This window comes from Simochromis diagramma, unplaced genomic scaffold (assembly GCF_900408965.1).
Source record: "Simochromis diagramma unplaced genomic scaffold, fSimDia1.1 OVJJ01000596.1, whole genome shotgun sequence".
Classification (NCBI taxonomy): domain Eukaryota; kingdom Metazoa; phylum Chordata; class Actinopteri; order Cichliformes; family Cichlidae; genus Simochromis; species Simochromis diagramma.
Genome location: NW_024387245.1, coordinates 15,427,267 through 15,445,720, shown reverse-complemented (window position 1 = coordinate 15,445,720; position 18,454 = coordinate 15,427,267). Strand labels below are relative to the sequence as shown.

Genomic DNA, 18,454 nt, shown 5'->3' with positions numbered 1-18,454 from the left:
CACAGCTCACAATGTTTGGTACCAGAAACTTTTTGTCTCTAGTCAGTTTGTATTCCTAGTGCTGTTGGCCAGTCATGTTTGAGCAGGCTTTGGCTGCGTGTAGGTGAAGATTCTGTGCAGAGATTACAAAAAGCTGGGCATCTGCTGAAATGAAATCTTGAAACCCTTAGCTTGTCGATTTAGATTTTATTTGTTTTTTCTGTTTAATGTATCTGGATTCCTGAACAATGACTAGTGGACAAAAATGAAAATCTTGGCCTTGAAATCTACTGGCTACACAAGTGCTTACCAGCAGAGACTATGGCAGTGGTGGTCTTTCTTTTAAAGAAATAAGCTGCCCTAAGCACTAGCATGATTACCTGTTAATTTCACAATTAACTCAAGCTTCCTACAGCAATACTGGGTTTTGTCTGGTATGGAATGGCTCCTGGCAAGATAAGCAAGAAAAAAACAAAACAAAACGATGAAGTAGTTAAACCTAACAAACTTGGGTGCTAACCAGAGATCCGTTACAACGCGTTACTGTAATCTGATTACTTTTTTCAAGTAACGAGTAAAGTAAGGGATTACTATTGCAAAAACGGTAATTAGATTACCGTTACTTTCCCGTAGGAACGCTGCGTTACTGCGTTACTAAAACCGTGATTTTTGTGAGAATGTCTCATGACAGTGACGTAAGCGAGTGCAACGTTCGTGGCAACAACTGTGTGCAGATCAACAATGGATCACATATCGAGTGCAGGAGAGAGTATGAGTGTGCCACGTTTAAAGCGTGGAAGTACTGACCTTACTTTGAGTTTGATTCCATAAAAAGTGACAAAAACATTAGCGTCCGTTGTGCATGGGAAGAAAACTTCTTTGTACACCGAAACCCCCCCACCCCCAAACAAGCTCCGAGTGCGCTACAACGTAATGGGAAATTCACACAGAAACTCACGGATTCTTCCACTGACCGCTGCGGCACACCTGCACCAGGGTAAACCTCCGCCTACCCCACTCCTACTTTACAGGTGAAAATAGAGCAACAGGACCGCTAGTCTTTGACTTTATTTATTTTCTGCTGTGTTTTACTTGCATCTATTTGAAAGACTGAGTGTAAAAACAAAAAATATTTTATTTCATGTGCTGGAATGTGCAGAAAATAGGTTTAAATGTTAAACTAATTTCTTCCAGTCAGCGAATGTTGCATATAATTAAATTTTTGCTTGATGCATAAAGTTAAAAGCTTAAAACTGATAAAACAAGTTTTAAAAAGAGACTTTTCCATTTGATTACATTTTGTATGATGGATTATGCAGAAAAAGTAGAACTGGGCTGAAAGATCTATCGCTTTATCACCTACTCAGGTTGTAAATTGTGTTTTTAAAAAGTAACTAAGTTATTAATTACTTTTGAAAATAAGTAATCAGTAAAGTAACGGGATTACTTTTTTTGGGAAGTAATCAGTAATTAGTTACTGATTACTTTTTTCAAGTAACTTGACTAACACTGGTGCTAACAGTGTAGCTCAGTGAGTTAACAACTACATCAAAAACGTAGAATAGAGCCCAGGGGTCGATAAAAGTGGAGAAATTGGAATCATACTCAAAGCAGTTCATGGTAAGTCTGAGTTTCTTTGTAACCTGGAGAGGCAGGGCAGCAGAGATGAGAAGGATGATAAGGGACTGCTCTGAATGGGTGTCACAAGGAAAGCGTTACAGCAAAAATGTCTGGACTGGGAGCCAAGTGAACGACCTGAGGCTGGAAAACTTGTTTTTTTTGGTTTTGTGTTTTTGTTTTTTTTGTTTTTGGATGCTGGAGGTGCTTAATGTTGACAGCCAAATTGATCTGGACAGGCTGCACTGTTTTTTAGATTTAATGCGAACCCCGTTGGTTTTAAAAATCTACCATTGAGAATAGTGAAATGCACTTACTGGACCCCCACAAACACCTGCTGAAATGATGACGACAAAGAACAGGTTAAAGATGGATTTTATATTGAGTTTGGATTGCTGATTGTTGTGTGGTCTCTATTTGTTTCAGTTGTTTTTTTCCTTCATCATGATTTATAAGTGGGAAAATTCCTATATGAAGGAAAACCCTGCAATACAAACAAATACAAATGATTACGAGATCATCTAAGCAAAGTATACTATCAGTAATGTGTTCTTTATCGTTTTTATCATTGTTGATTGTTGTTGTTGTCCATTTTTTCCTTCCCTGGCCTTAGGTATCAGACTGTACTGCAGTTTTTTGGTGTTTTATTGTTGTCAGGTGTGTGTCAGCTGCTGAACACCTGACCTTGAGCGGATGCTAAGCAGGGAAGCATCATATGGACGGCTAACATGTGCAGAGCTTGCAGACCACGGGACAGCACACTGTACTCATATTTTAGCTCTTAGCTTCTTGCTGCTTTGCGTATCTTTCTCCTCCAGCTCTTCCTCCTCTCTCTTTATTAAGCCTTGTTTTTCTTTTGACTTCCATCCTCATTTTTCCTCCCCTTCCACTCCTCCTTCCAGCCCCTTAGTCCTACTGTCGTCTATTTTTAGCTCCTCGTGTGTTGAGCAGAAGAGGTGCGTGAAAGCATGGGAGTGTGTCTGGATTGCGGGGGAGAAAGGTGCAGGCTGGTGTGCGTGTGTGTGACTGTGTGGGTATGTTTGGGTCTCCATCACGCTACACCAAATTGCCCACCACGAGGCACACTCTGCAGTCTTCAGACAGTCATTAGGAGTAGGATGTTGACAGTGCTGGACTAGATATGACAGTAATTACTACCTAATGAAGCTGCTAAATTTAGTGCTCTATATTGAGTAATTCAATTTAATCCTCACATTATGTGGTTTAAAATAACTCGCTGCTCATGTATACAGAATCAGGACACAAACAAGTTCACTGACAAAGTTTTACTAAAAGTGCAAACATTCATAAATATGAAAGGTATTAAACCAACCTGAGAATGTCATGAGAAATTAAGTTGGTGCCATGTAGCAGTGTAGATGTTTAGTACTTCCTTCGCTTCCTCCCTGCCTTAATAGCCACAGATAATGATTGACTCTTGAAATTAAACAATCATAGTATAGCCAATCATCCTTATGCAGATCACAAACATGATGATCTTACCTCTGTTCATAAACTGATAAGTTGCATTGATGACATAAACTGTTGGATGTCTTGAAACTTTTTAGAGCTGAATAGAGTCTCTGAAACCTTGACAGTATTTTAGACAGTGATCTCAATTTAGATCTCATTATTTTAGATTATTTTATTGTTGTATTATTTGTATTTGAAGGATCATCCAAATTATCAGTAGGACAATTCACTCAGAATGCATCAGCCCAGTGTCCTTACAGTTACATGGAAATTTGAACATATTACTCCTGTACTGAAGTCACTGCACAGATTCCCAGTTTGTTACAGAATTACCCTTAAAATCTTTGACTTGCTCAGTGTCTGTAACCCAGTCAGATCTCTCAGGTCATCAGGTGCAGAACTTGTAACTGTCCCCAGAATTAGATCTAAGTGTGCTGATGGTGCTTTAAGTTCCCGTGGACCTGTTCATTGGAACAAGCTGCCTGCTGACCTGTTATCATTATAAACCTACACAGATGTTTTAATCTTCTGCGTTCAGTGCATTGAATTGAAGTATAATGAAATGTGCTCTATAAAAAATGCCATTGCCATTATATACGTCACATAAATACTTAAAGGAACATGTTGTTTTGCTAACATAGCAATATTGTAAAGGTGTTATTTTTATATAAATTGTATGACATTTTAACATTACACTGTCATTGTTCAGTTATTTAGTGCAAATGAACATCATTGTTAAACAAAACGGTAAAATTTGAATTTCAATGTACTGATAAGCCCCCTTTTTCTTGTTTTTGAGACAGTAAAACTTGGACATCAAATCTGAAGCAACCTTCTTACGTAGGATTCCCTTTTTAATCAGAATGATTGTAGTCAGAAATAAAAGTAATAATATAATGTTAAGCTTACTGATAACACTCAGTCTTAATTATTTCTAACAATCATCAGAAGCAGAATAATTTAGCTATGAAAGTCAGTATTTTAGAATGATTAGATTTGACCGATGACCTTTGATTTCAGCATGTTATCAGGAGTGTCTTGTGAGCCCTCTGCTTCCTGTGGAAAAGTTTCTGAGCTTTGGTTGACTTGGAGGTCCATTGGGGATCATTGCGGTCCCCACTTGTTAAAACCAGTGCTAATACTAATTCCCATTTGACTGCCATTCCATTTTTAATGTCCACATGATGTTGCCAGTTGTGTCTCTTGGAACTCAAAATTTCTTTAGAAACCTCTTAATAATGACTTATTGCTACTTTGGTGTAAGGAAATAATTACGTGTCTTTTATAGCCACGTTTGCGTCTTGGCTGGAAAGGCAGGAACTGCATCTGTATGGCAGCTGAAGCTTATTTTGAAGCTTAGTTGTTACAGAGTTCACAAAAGTTTAAAACTAAAATTTGTTTTTTATTTGTTTGCTTTGTTTTTGCAACCACTTTGGTAGTCTTGTGTTGAATCATGTGATTTTTGGGAGAAGGTGATTTATTTGTGTTGTGCATTAATATTATATTATTGTGTATAATGCAGATATAAACATTTGATGAGAGACAATAACATTTGAGTTTGGCCTTCTTTTCTGAATTTGAGTGGTCCCCTGTTGAGTAGTGTTACATGCAGATTTTAAACCCATATATTTAACACCTGGTTTAACTTGTGTACAGGGTTGTGCATCTATTGGCCTATTGAAATCTAAAGCTATGGTGGGGCTGTTGGTTTTTTATTTGTTTTTTCCCTGTGTGGATTGCTCCAAGATTAATAATAGAAATATTTCCTGTAAGCTGTACTAAAACATGTGGTTATTGTTTTCAGCAGCGCTTTACTTACAAATGCTGAGTACTGGGGTCTAGAAAGAGACTGGGCAGATTCTTGCTGCCTGATTGCCTGTGTTTGTGGGGGGATGAGAGATTTTAAAAGTCAAATTCACAAGTTCTGTGTTACAATGAATGTTTCTAATTTTAGCAGTGTGAAACATCATGTTTAAGTCTTGGGGTGATTATGAGAAACACTGGCACCAAGGAAAAAAAAAAAAGAACGGGGAGGAGTGGGAGGGTGGTGGAAGGAGGGCAGCCTCGTGTCTTTGCAGTTGATCATTGGTTGGAACCACTGGGAAGGGGGTGGTGCCTCAGTGCCACTGTTTCTGTAGAGAGAGGCAGAGAGAGCGAGGAGTGTGAGAAAGAGACAGCAAAGGAGAATAAATGAACACTGGGGGTTCTCCCAGCATCGGTATGCCTGCCTGCCTGCCTGCCTGATTTCCACTACAGACAAAGGTGATGCCCTTCCCAGCTGAGGTGGGCGTGCGTGCATTTTGAATACCGGTCACCTCGCACACCTTCTTCAACCTCACAGCTCAAGGCATTCTGCTGTGATCTTTCTGCGAAGGACTAGACAGAAACTGAGGCAAGAGCAAGCAGAGAGGCGGAAACAGCAGCAAGAAATCAGAGCTGGAGGATAAGAAACGGGGGGGAAGAGGAAAGACAAGCAAGTTAATGGACTGAATAAAAATGATGCTTAATCTTTCATGTAAATTATGTATGCAGCACATTAAACAATAATGTCTCCTCACTGGAAGCTGTGTCTGTGACTCTGTGGACTGTAGACAGAAAAGAGAGAGATTCAGTCTGGGATTTCTGCAGCTGCAGCAGATGTTGATGACATCTCAGACTATATAGGGAAGGGAGGCATTTCAAGCAAGTCGGACTGGAATTCCTTAAAAGTCAAATTTTTGTCTCTTTGCTCTTCTTTGTGCCTTCAACTGGGAATTTTGCAGTACCGAAACAGGAAAAAGAAAAGGACCCGTATTGCATCATTTGGAAACCTTAACAGCCTGCTCTGAAGACAATTCCTGGGGACTTTCTCACCTTTTTATGGTCTTTCAGTCTTTCATTCATTTGAAATGATAAACGCCAGCAGTCTCATTATGGAGCACTGCATTTGGACTGAAACCATACAGCTTCTCTGAGCTCTACCCAGCGACCGGGCAAAGTAGTGGCTTCTAGGATTTACTGTATCCTTGAAGAGCCCTTCGGACAGATATTTCTGCCCAAGATGATGAATTCCTCGCTGGATCCACTGAACCAGAGCTCTGCTGACTTCTCAAACTCATCTGCTCCCTTTTGCTTACTTGAGATAGGCTATTCCCAGATTTTCACGACCTGCCTCCTTGAAGTTTCGATCATACTTCTCCTGACTGTTCTCATTATTTCTGGTAACCTAGTGGTGATTTTTGTGTTTCACTGTGCCCCTCTGCTCAGCCAGCACACCACCAGTGCTTTCATCCAGACTATGGCATATGCCGATCTGCTGGTGGGAGTCAGCTGCCTTTTCCCCTCCCTGTCCCTACTCCATCATCTTCAGAGCTTCGATCCCAAACTCACCTGTCAGGTGTTCGGGTACATGGTATCTGTTTTAAAGTCAGTTTCAATGGTGTCTTTAGCATGCGTGAGTGTAGACCGCTACATCGCCATCACACGGCCTCTGACTTATGCATCCCTAGTGACACCTTGTCGAGTGCGCTGCTGTATTGTGTTGATATGGCTTTACTCTGCTCTGGTGTTTCTCCCATCTTTTCTTGGATGGGGGAAACCTGGTTATCATGGCGATGTTGTGGAGTGGTGCGCAGTGGAATGGAGGACAAGTCGGGCTTTCACAACCTTCATTGTTACGCTGCTCTACGCTCCAGCTGCTCTAACTGTCTGTTTCACTTACGCAAACATCTTCAAGATCTGCCGACAGCACACCCGAGAGATCAGCGAGCGCCATGCACGTTATGGACCTCAGCAACTGCAGGGCCCAAGAATCGCAGTTGGCTCTGTGGTCAAGGACAACAGTACAGTAGAGCAAGGACAGTTACCCCACTTGTCCCAACCCCAGTATCAGCAGTCCACATCAGCATACCCAGACAGACGTTATGCTATGGTGTTGTTTCGCATTACTAGTGTGTTTTATATCCTTTGGTTGCCCTATATCCTCTACTTTCTGTTGGAGAGTGGAGGGATCTACCACCACCCTGCAGCATCATTCCTTACCACATGGCTGGCTATTAGTAACAGCTTCTGTAACTGCCTCATTTACAGCCTCTCCAACTCTGCCTTCAGGAAGGGCCTCAAACGTCTCTGCTCTTTCTGTTTGCAGCGCAGCGGCAGCAACTATGGGGTTAGGAACACCAAAAAGGCTTTTTTTGGTTCTGCTGAAAAGGGGTGGGGATATGGTCACGGGGAGATGAGAACTGGTACAACATGTCACGTGTAGGGTAAACACTTTTGCCAAATTGGCATTTGGACACGTAAGAAACAGCTGAAGTGATGGCTGTTAAAATGCTGCTAAAATGTGCTGTAAAGAGATGGAACAAGGCGTTGAATAGCCTATGCCGTTTCTGTTGCATTTGGAAGTTAGACAAGCATCCTCTCTGCACAAGCCACAGCTGGCAAGTAGAATAAGTCGAGAGTAAATCTATGAAAATAAAAAAAAAAAGTGGTTCTTCATGATGTTTTAAAATGGTCAAGGACAGGCATGATAGGTGGAGGGGGGTTGAAATAAGGAAAAAAAAAAAGTATATGAGAGCCGTAGACGTAAAGTAACTTGAGGATGAACAAAAGGTTTATCTACCAGTGTACCTTTTTTAAGTGAATCCTTATATTGTTATAACAAAAACCCTTACTGAAACTGTGTTGAAAAACTAAATGTGCCGTTTCTGAAATAAAGTGATTTCACTTCATTTGCCAGATCATCGTCACATAAGTAATACTGAATGAAGCGCAGGATAGATGAATGCAAACAGAACAAGTGACTTCTGTGACTAAGGATCGATGTACTGAAGCTAACTGATAACAGCCAGCTCGTTAATTATGGTTTTCAGTCCTCATACCATAAATCAGTGTTAAATATTAAAAATGATGCAACTTTTTTTCTTTAAATATTTGTTGTCTCTTGTCGCTGAAGGAGTAGGTAGGTGTAGACCCACCTAGATTTACCGACTTTGAATTTTAGATTAACCTATTTATTGATGTTGCTCACAAATGTCTTTAAATGATTTGTGAGTTTGCACACTACATCCATTTTCTTTGTAATATAGTATGGTAACCAGCTTTGGCATATGACTGTTAACCTGAAAAATGCAGATGTAATGATTAGTGAATATCTCTTTCAAGTAATATGTCATTGCACCTTTGTTATGATTATGTAGCAAATGTGATTTTGTGTTTCTGGGGCACTGAAAGGCCGAGGAAGGATGTATTATTGCACTTATTTTATATTGATTATTGGTACATCTTTGGGCTAATTTTATTTATTTTTTAAGAGATTTTTCTTGTTGGTTAGAGGAAAAACGAAGAAGCAAAGAAAAAAACAACAACTATATTTTCAACCACAAAAGCCTAAACTTATTAACTTTTTTTAAGGAACTGAACATTTTCTTTGGGCTGTTCCTAATGACTATTGTTCTTTAAAGATTTTTATGATTGCGAGACCACCTGACTGAAATGCCAGAAGTACTTGACCAGTCAAAAATTTTCAGTGCTCCGAGCTTCACCCACAGTTACTGCCCAAGAGCATTTACATTAGCATTCATATGAATAACCATTCAACTGTGAGCCTTACCCCTTATCTTTTGGATTGGTAGGAGAAACAATCCTATGACATCCTGAGTCAGATATTTGTAACAATCTCAAATGATTCCTTTTTTTTTGTTTTGTTTAGTACAATCTTAGATGTTTGCTGTGTTGTGACTGCATTACTGTGCCTGTATTTGGGATCTAGTACACGTGTACGCAAACTAACAGGGATCACATGCAATCAGAACAGACAAATAGCCCATTCACTCTGCCAGCAGGCTTACCTCTGTGCGGCAACAAGAAGAGGGACTGGTTGTGTGCATACCGTCCTAAGCTCTAAATTTGCGAGGAATTACTTTTGCGATGAGCTATGGAGTCTTCTTTTATGCGTTTGGTTAGCTAGAGAAATTCGAGCTTTATACATTTTATTTAAACTACCAAAGAGAGTTCAGTAGGTATTCGTGGATATTTTTCCATTTTTCTCTAGTGTATAAAAGATCAATGCTAGTGGATTTTACTCAAAATTTGCGGTGGGTCGGCGATGCCTTGTGTGCATGAATATGACTGTTTCTCAGACTACTGAGATATATCGTTGCCTTGATAGAAACACGATTTTAAACTGTTGGGAAATGATTTCCTCTAACAGCTAGAGAGGGCTCTGTTTATTAACACTGTTTTTGGAAGGCACAAACTGTCAATTGTACACACGTACAGAAATGAAAATGTCAGGTCCACATTCACTGCGGAGTAACCTGAACCACACGAGTTGTGAAATATATTTGCAAATTATACTTATATTTCACAAGTTCACTTTTGTCATTGTTTATCTGTTCTGTACAATCAAAATGAACCAGGAGTGAAAACATGACTGAGAACAATTTAAACAATTTTTTATTTTATTTATTTTTTTCTTTTGCATTTATTCATTCATGTGTGCTTGTTGTGTATGAGAGTTTACAGATATGTCAGGATGCGACCATTGGTTGAATTTGGACTGTTTAAGATTTTCCAGCAAGGGTGCTACTGAAGCTTTCCCCTTTGCTCATTTCTTTATTAGCTGCACTTCCCTCAAGTGTTTCCCCTCTGTGTGTTGTGAGTGTATGTGAGTATGAAGTATTGTGGTGGTAGATAGATTCACATGTTGTCTTTAAATACTGTAATCTGCGTAGCAATGCCAAATATTGTAATCTTTCCTATTTTTGTTTCAGTCTCTAAACAAGTGTACAATATTGCCGTACTGAATGTTTGATTGTTAAACTATACAAATTTCTTTTCTACTCACTTTTTTCCTTTTGTTCTTGTAAAGTGATAAATGTTGCGCAATCTAGGTAGGATTAGCAGCATGCTTACTGATTAAAAAGACTGAAGTTTGTTTTTAGATATTTCTGTTGAAATTTTCTGCTGTAAACACAATTTGTAAAGACTGATGGCTTTTAAAGTTGACTAATTTAAAAATATAAAACTTAAAGGTACAGTTTTGTAAATTGTAGCGTGTAATGGTGACACATCATTGATCTTGCGTACACATTCAGTCTGTCTTGTGGGAAAATAATCACTTCCATGTTCTCAAGGACATGACACTGGTGACTATGAGGAACAACTATGGCACGCTGGGTAAGATTTTAAAGAACAAGAGGAAATGTGGCCGCTACAGCTGGTTTAGGAAGTCATTTGTAGCTTAAATGCAGCATTCTTCTGTGAGAGAGAGGAAAAGAATTGTTGGTGGGCACAATAGTAAATGAGCACATAGTTCACCTGCAACAGACTGATTAGTAAACTCAGAAAGGTCATGAAAATGTATTCAGTAGATGCAAAGAAAGAAAACTAAAATGACTCTGAACATCCAGAAGCGTATATCCTTTTCTTTGGCTGTAATCAAAGCGCATTTGAATAAATTTAAATGTCTTTATGAGCATACAGCGTCTTTGTCTTTTGTCCTAATGAAGTCACATACACACTTAATGGATAAAAGTGTCATTTATTGGATTTTTTTCACTTGGATAAACGAATCGTTTGTCACGGAAAAGGTTAATGATAAAGTGATTTGTCCAATTCCCGTCACAGGTACGATTCCGCTATGACTGAAAAGGCAAAGATAGTGTTAGTACGTTGGTCTTTCTATAGTTAGCGAGGAGTACAACTACCTGTTAAAATGGTGGTGAAGACATATTGTTGATTTGTTTTAGGGCCTCTCTTAACCGCAATTTACCAATCTTAGAAGTCTTTGTGTCGCCTTGAGACTGGCTTTGTATTTTTAGTTTAAAAATTATTTTTTACCCTTGATTTGGCCCTGCACGTGTCATCTACATTGCCCTCTTGTAGTCTGATAGTGTAATCAGCAAATTAGGGCTGACCCACATTCAAAACTGTGTTTTTTGTTTTTTTTTTCTTGTAAATTACTCGTCTGTTATCATCATTGTTATGGAGGGTTTTCTTTCCCCGGAAAATTATCAAGATCATTTTATCGTCCTGCTTTAGTCAAAACAGGCAGTGTCATTAAAGGCTGACTTATGATGCAGCTGTTTTAAGAAACTGATTATTTTAAATACACAAGAGGAACCTGAGCACTGTAAGTGAGGTGTATTCTGGAAAGCTTCCAAAGTCAAGATTTTTACTCTTGCCCACATTGAACACTGAATAATGCATGTAATGAACAGTCGGAACTATGTAAGTTTCAGATTGAGAAAATAGAGCCACTCCATTTTTAAAATAATGCTAAAATGCAAAATATTTTATTTGCCAAAGGTGTTGAATTTCTGATGAGGTTTGCGTGAGATGTTAGCTTTTGTGAATCATGAATGTGGGGATAATTTAAATGGGTTTTTTTTTTTTGCTGCTGGTGGACGTGAGATTCTTCTGATTTACTCAATGCTTTGTTGCCTTGTTTTTGTAGCATTTTTGTGCATTGTGTATCTGTACTAGGCAAATAAATGTGATGTTATTTCAGTCTATTTAACTGAATCTGAACTAAAACAAGGAGAATTGAGGTTAAATTTTGAATTTTGTTGTTGATTTCCCAAGTTTTCACTAGTCAAAATGTCAGATCTCTCGAAAAGCAGCATATTTCTGCCTGCAGCTATTCGGCTGAATTTGAATGCTGCTGAAACTGATGTAAAATATGTGGCAGTTGACATTACTTGTTCTTTTGTCATTTCTATTCTGATGAGATTCATATTTTGTCTGCTCTCCTTTTGCTGAGGCAGTGAAACCAGTGCACAAATGGCACAGAAAGTAGGGCATGAGACAGACTATTAAGATTTAATTATGGCTGATGCTAAGGTGAGGAAACTGCACTATGGGAAGCCTAAGCAAGTGTTATTTACCAGTCATTTTAAAGAAAAGAGAAGGAATCACTGAATTCATCTCAGTTATATTTACGTTGTTTTTTACGTTTTTTTAAAACAGGACAGTAAAACATTCACCATTTATTCTGCCATTTACATTTAAATCAAGTTAAATAATCTAAATGCAGCACTTTGTATTATTTTGTTCAGCGTGAAAGGTTTATGGCAAGCTTGATAAATATCACCCCATGTTCTCTTGGTGTCTTGGTAGGGTCCTTTAGGAGCAGAGAAAGAATAACAGAGTGACATGTCAGCTATTGTGTTGAGTCAGAGAAAATCGGGGACGTAAACAATAGAGAGCTAGCTATTCAGCCTTCTCACGGAAGCTCTAGTCTAGTGCTTAACTCCAAGCTTTAGATTCATGCGCGCACACACACACGCACACACACGCACACACACGCACACACACACACACACACACACACACACACACACACACACACACACACTTGCACTGTAGCGCAGCCATTTTTGGCTTACCCCCAGTGAAGACATTTTATTGGTGTTCTGTTAGAAAATGTTTTGTTCCTGGACTTTCACTCAGTTTATGGGTGTTGTGGGTCTCAGCAGTACTTGTTACTGATAGTCAAAAGTGCTCTGATGCATCTGTAATGTTTGTACAGATTTTTAAACAGAAACAGGCTGGTGTGCTCGAGAATAGAGAGAACTACAGAAAAGGCCGATCTGAGACAACCTAAATGCAAATGAATAAATAATTGTGGCAAGTCCTCCGAGAATCTTAGAACAACATATCTGCCGAGTCCACTTTAGAGAAAATGGCTGCTTCAAAGGGGAAGTAATATGATTTTTCTTATATTCTGCAATGCTTTTACAAAAGTTAGCTCAGTAACATGTGCAAGCCCAAGCTTGAGATTACTCTGTAAACTTATGTGTAAAATGGCTGTCATTGATAAGGGCATCACAGGCACGCAGCTCCAATCAGGGAAAACAAGTTGGCTTAAAGTGAGAGGAAAAGGAGCTAAAATGTGTTTTTTTAGACAGAGTATGCACCAAGGAGGGGAGCTGTGCAAATGCCCACTGTAAGATAAATAGGAATTATTTTAAGTTGGGAATTGTGGAGAGCTCATTTAGTAGAGTCATAGAACGTCAATATAGAGCAGTAAATGAGCAAAATAGACCCTCTTTAACGGGCATAGTGGTCTCAAGTAGAGACTGACTGGTAGCTTGTACTACCGTTTGACATTGGCTATTTACGAGTCTGTCCATATTATACAAAAAGCAGCGGAATGAAGGAGAGTCAGGTAACATGTAAACAAAAAACTAAATATATCAAATTATAGAAAAATATCAGCTGATATATCAGAAGAGCAGAAAGTGTTTTTTTTTTTTTTTTTTTTAATCATCAAATATTGGTAATTGGTAGTGATATTGGTTCCATATTAGTCGGGCTCTGACATGAATCAATATAATTTTTTCTGAGATCTTTTTTTGGTCTTTTTTTGTTTGTTTTCTGTTCGTACTCTAATTCCATTTATAATTTTCCAGTTAGCTCCAGATGTATTTTATCTTTCATGTTTTCTCTCTTTCTACTCCTCTGTGTTTCTTTTTCTCACTTCCTCTCATGCTTCCGTACATTATGTTGAGATACTAAATGCATTTTCTTCCTCTCTCGTGCTACTCTAATTCTGAACTTTTCTTTAACTGAGCTGACAGATAGGGAGGAAGCTAATTGGCCATTATGTCAGAAGTCTTTGTGCATGCTCTAAACACTTACGATAAGTATGGCTAAGTGGTGCTTGTATAAACATGGATGGTTATCTTTCACAGAGAGACTATAGCTCTGTGGGATGTGCCACATTGGATGCAATGGTTTTCTCTTTGAATAAATAGATTTCTGGGACACCAGTTTTTAGTACCCTTGAGGCTAAATGTCTCAATCACTTTGGATTTTACTGATGCACTTTATGGCAAGGTCCTGCCAAGTTTAGAAGATATACTTTATTAGGTATTCTTGTTCTTCTTGTCCTTGTTAATACAAATATCGAATTGGCAAGTCACATGGCAGCAATTCAGTGCATTCAGGTTTGCAAATATGGTCAAAATGACCTGCTGAAGTTCAACCCGAGCTCTGGAATGGGGAACAGAAGTGATTTAAGCGACTTTGAATGTGGCATGGTTGTTGGTGCCAGACAGGCTGGTCTGAGTCTTGTTGATCCGCTTGGATTTTCCCACACAACCCAACCCTCTCAAGGGTTTACAATGAATGGTCAGAAAAAGAGAAAATATCCAGTGAGCAGCAGCTGTCTGGGGGGGAAATGCTTTATTGATCCCAGAAGAGCGTCTCTGAGGGCACAGCACATTGAAACTTGAAGCAGAGGACTAAAGCAGCAGATGACCACACCAGGTGGGACTCCTGTCAGCTAAGAACAGAAAACTGTAGCTTCATTTCACACAGGATCGCCTTTTTTAATGAGTTTTGATTTGTGCTGTGGCATCAAGAATTTGCCATAAACAACATGAAAGCATGGATCCATCGTTCAGGTGCCTGAACCAAACAAGACTTTCTTGACATAATTTGGGACCCTTAGTGGTGTTGCTGACCTTGTCTATCCCTTTATGACCACAGTGTGCCCACCTTTTTATAGCCTTCTCCCTCAGGATAGTGCATCATGTCACAAGCTCAAATCATCCCAAACTGGTGTCTTGAACATGCCAAAGAGTTCACTGTACTGTACCAGGCCACCAGATTTCAACCCAATAGAGGACTTTTGGATGTGCAGCTGACAAATCTGTAGCAACTGTGTGATGCTGTCATGTCAATGTGGACCAAAAGTTGTGAGGAATATTTCTAGCAGCTGGTTGAAGCTATGCCGTGGAAAAGTAAAATGGGGATCCAACTTGCTACTAGCAAGGTGACCGTGTTTAAAAGTGAACATGACTAATCTCAGATAATTAGATTTGTTATTGTGTATGTCCGATTGAACGAGAGCTACAGTGTAATTCAGAGCTCCAGCTCTGTGACAACCAAAAAACCAACTCTATAGTCACCAAAATTACTCTGAATTTCATCTAGTTAAATCACTTTCACTCACTGACTTAACACCTTCCCCTTGTTCTTAACTGTCACAGCTAACTGCCTGAGCCTTACACCAACCTTTATCACAACATAACCTCATTTAACCTCAACCTTAAAGTCAATTATTTACTCTAAAACAGTCGTTTGAAGGCAGAACAGAACATAAAGTCTTCATCCCATATTCCCAAGGTCTACAATTCACACAATACCATACATGTATACACACTCAGTGTATTTTAGGGTGTGGTGTTAGTCGTGGAGTGGACCACTGTTGTTGGTCTCTTATCCCCATTAGCTTGCTTTGTTTAAATATCCCTTTCTTCCTGCATTTCTTCTCATACTTGCATTATTTTTGTTACACTCTCTTCCTTTGTGGAAGTTGGAACAGAAACCTCGGAAAAAGGAGGGACTTGATGGGTACAGTAACAGAGTGACCAAAAAGGTATAATTAGCTACAAAGGGAGCACGAGTGGTTTGAAAACACTGACGATTTAAATGAAGGGTTCTCTTTTAAGTTTACATCTACTTTGAGGATGGGTTTGCAGGATTGTTTTCTCGGACAGAATTTGATCCCCTGTAGGGATTAATAAAGGTTTAGTTATGCTAAAGTACCCTTCAGCAATGGTTAAAAAAAACATACAAGCAAACAACTCTAGGTGTAATTTATGAATTTCCAGCATGTAATGGAAACATTTTCCTACATGTATGAATAGAGTCTTACAATTAAAAAAAAAATAGTTAATTTAACATTTTTGGCTGAGACATTATAGGTTTACACCGATGACTGAAAGTGTTTCCCTCTGTTGTCGCGCCAACGCCCTCATTTTGCTTGAGAGAATGATCCCGGCACCAGATTACAAAGTTCAGTGAACATCACCCAATACATAGTCCCAAATTTATACTTATTTTACCCACAAATGCTACATAAAGCTATGTTTAAAAGTGTGTTTGATTTGTTGTATACAAATGGGGAGTTACAGAGTAAGATTTTTTATTTAGAGGCCGTGTCTCTGAAATTCACTTGTGATGAATAATGAATTAAGTGGTGATTAATCTTTGCAAAGCACGGCTAGTTTAGATTATATTATTCACTGATCTATGTGTGTGTAGTATATCCACTCTGTGGAGTGATATGCCAAAGAAATACGTTTCCCCAGGCTTGTGTATGTACTGTGTGCAATCTCTGCACATACAGCCATGCGGTCCTGTGAAAAACTAAGCACATTTAAGGATTTAGTCGCTTGTAGGACCACCTTTAACAGCAATAACTTGAAGTAATAATTTTCTTTATGACTTTATCAGGCTTTTACATCGTTGTGGAGAAGCTTTGGCCCACTCTTTTTTTACAACATTGCTTTACTTCATTGAGGTTTGCGGGCATTTGTTTATGTTGAGCTCTCTAAAGGTCCACAGTATTCCAGGCGGGTTGAGGTCTGCACTTTGAGTCGGCCATGCCATTGCATTGTCCTGCTGCATGGCCCAAGTCAGTTAGTTGGTCTACACTGAAATATACCAGGGCTGCTAGATGGATTTGGAACATTTGTGTACTCCCAAGAAGATGATTTTTTGAATCTTCTTGTTCTCCCTTGCATTTTCATCTAGTGAAATATCTTACCGGTTATATAAACTTGCTATGAAAGTTATTACTACTACTACAATAATAATAATAATAATAATAATAATAATAATAAAGTGCAAGTAGTCTTTCTGAATTTGAATTCTGAGTTTTTTGAGCAAAATTGGGTCATTAGTTTAAAAAAAAATGTGAATTTGTCTAAAATGTTGATGTTGGGACCAAATAGAACTGTATTGTGTTACAGTAGCATGATAGTATTACATTTCACTAACTGCTTTTTTCCTTACAGTCAAATAATTAACCTTGATGGCATGTACTTTCAATTTTACAGAAAAAAAAGCGTGCAATAGCAAAACCTTAAGAGCACAGAGCAGTCTGGATAATAACTGCTTAAGCCATCCATCTATCCCTCTCTAAAGACAACATGTCTTAAACCTGATGCAGTTGTTAAATTCAGTTTATAGTTGCTGTAAAGTATTTCAGTCTCACTTTATTTTCTTCCCAAATGACCATCTAGTTGACATCAAGTAGGTCACCAAACCAAGAACTGAATCTGTAGCAAGTGTGTACTTACATGCAACATTACACAAATTAAATTACCATTTAGTTTCCACTTTTGGTAAAAGCAAAGCTGTTAGTATATTATTTGTTTCACTGAACATGTTTACCAAGTAAATAACAATATCTGTTTTGTGTTATGTGCCTGTTGTTTGCATACGTACTATACCATCAGAAACTAATGCTTATATTACGTGTAAGAAGAAGTGGTCATTATTAGATTCAAAGTGGGGTGGGCAGATACAGACAAATAAAAAGGCACTGAGCTGTGGACAATCTGTACGGTGGAAGGGAACACTCTGTCCTACCACTTTTTATTCCCGCCCCATACTGTAAATCTCAGCAATGTGTGAGGCCAGCAAATACTCTACAGCACTGACCACTGCTGGGTCTCTGCGGATTTATTTTTCTCTTTTTGCAGAGACCGAATAATAAAAATGGCTTTGAATGTTTTAGTTACTGAATCTCACCCTGCCTCTGCCTCTTCACCTCCTTTCAGTCCACTTTAACCTCTCTATTTCTCTTCTCTTTTCACTTTTAGGAGTCCCCTCAGGACAGCGCCATCACCAGGGACATTAACCGGACATTTCCAGCTCACGACTACTTCAAAGACACTGGAGGAGATGGACAAGACTCCCTCTATAAGATCTGCAAGGTGAGACACTTAACACACAAGGAGGAGGTTAATTTTCCCTCTGAAGTCAGCAGAGGGCATTATCCAGGCAGTCATTAAAATGGATTCACACAGTGCACAAAGCTACTGCAACAGCTGTATGCCAAATGAGGTGTAAACCATTTGGTAGCAGAACTGCAGAAACAAGTCGGCAGCACTCTTTTCCCCACTCTCCCCCACATTAACTTCTGCTGCGTGTAAATTTACAGCTTAAGATACACAAAATGAAGAAATAATAGGGAGTGATAAACTGGGTCAAGAACAATAGTAGTAATACTTCGCAGTGCTCTTCAAGGATATCGGGCCAGTGGCTTAAGTAGAGATGATTAAAATGACGCTCCCACTTATTATAAATGTTCCGCTTTACTATTAGTGAGCAGTTTAAAGGTTTTCAAGAGGCACTCCAGGATAATCTGATATGTTTGCATTTAAAGATTACAATGAGTCATTTTTTTAGTTTATTCAATAGAAAAAAGAACATCGTACTCATAAATAGACATTGATTAGTGTATAATTATATCTTCCAATAATCAGTGCATTGTCATAAATTGAGAATTAATCCATGTTTGCCATGTTGCCCCACCATCTGAGCTGAGATGGGCGTCGCTGTTCCGCCTAATTATGTTTTATGTTTCAAGCTAGAGGTCGGCTGC

General features: G+C 38.8%; 2 protein-coding genes and 1 long non-coding RNA gene across 4 annotated transcripts in view; 2 read left to right on the top strand and 1 right to left on the bottom strand.

The window, feature by feature from the left end:
* The window catches only part of LOC120714343, an 873,031-nt gene that overhangs the window by 234,144 nt on the left and 620,433 nt on the right, over positions 1–18,454 (bottom strand). The window lies entirely within an intron of this gene.
* LOC120714308 (rab GTPase-activating protein 1) overlaps positions 1–18,454 on the top strand; it is a 76,454-nt gene that overhangs the window by 31,715 nt on the left and 26,285 nt on the right. For both annotated transcript variants that reach the window (XM_040000458.1, XM_040000457.1), the window contains one exon: positions 17,670–17,783. In XM_040000458.1, the coding sequence (XP_039856392.1) occupies positions 17,670–17,783 (114 nt within the window). The remainder of the gene's footprint in view (positions 1–17,669; positions 17,784–18,454) is intronic.
* On the top strand, positions 1,404–10,526 carry LOC120714324 (probable G-protein coupled receptor 21). Its single transcript, XM_040000484.1, has one exon. It carries the CDS (start codon positions 6,110–6,112, stop codon positions 7,310–7,312), a length of 1,203 nt encoding a protein of 400 aa, XP_039856418.1. The 5' UTR covers positions 1,404–6,109; the 3' UTR covers positions 7,313–10,526.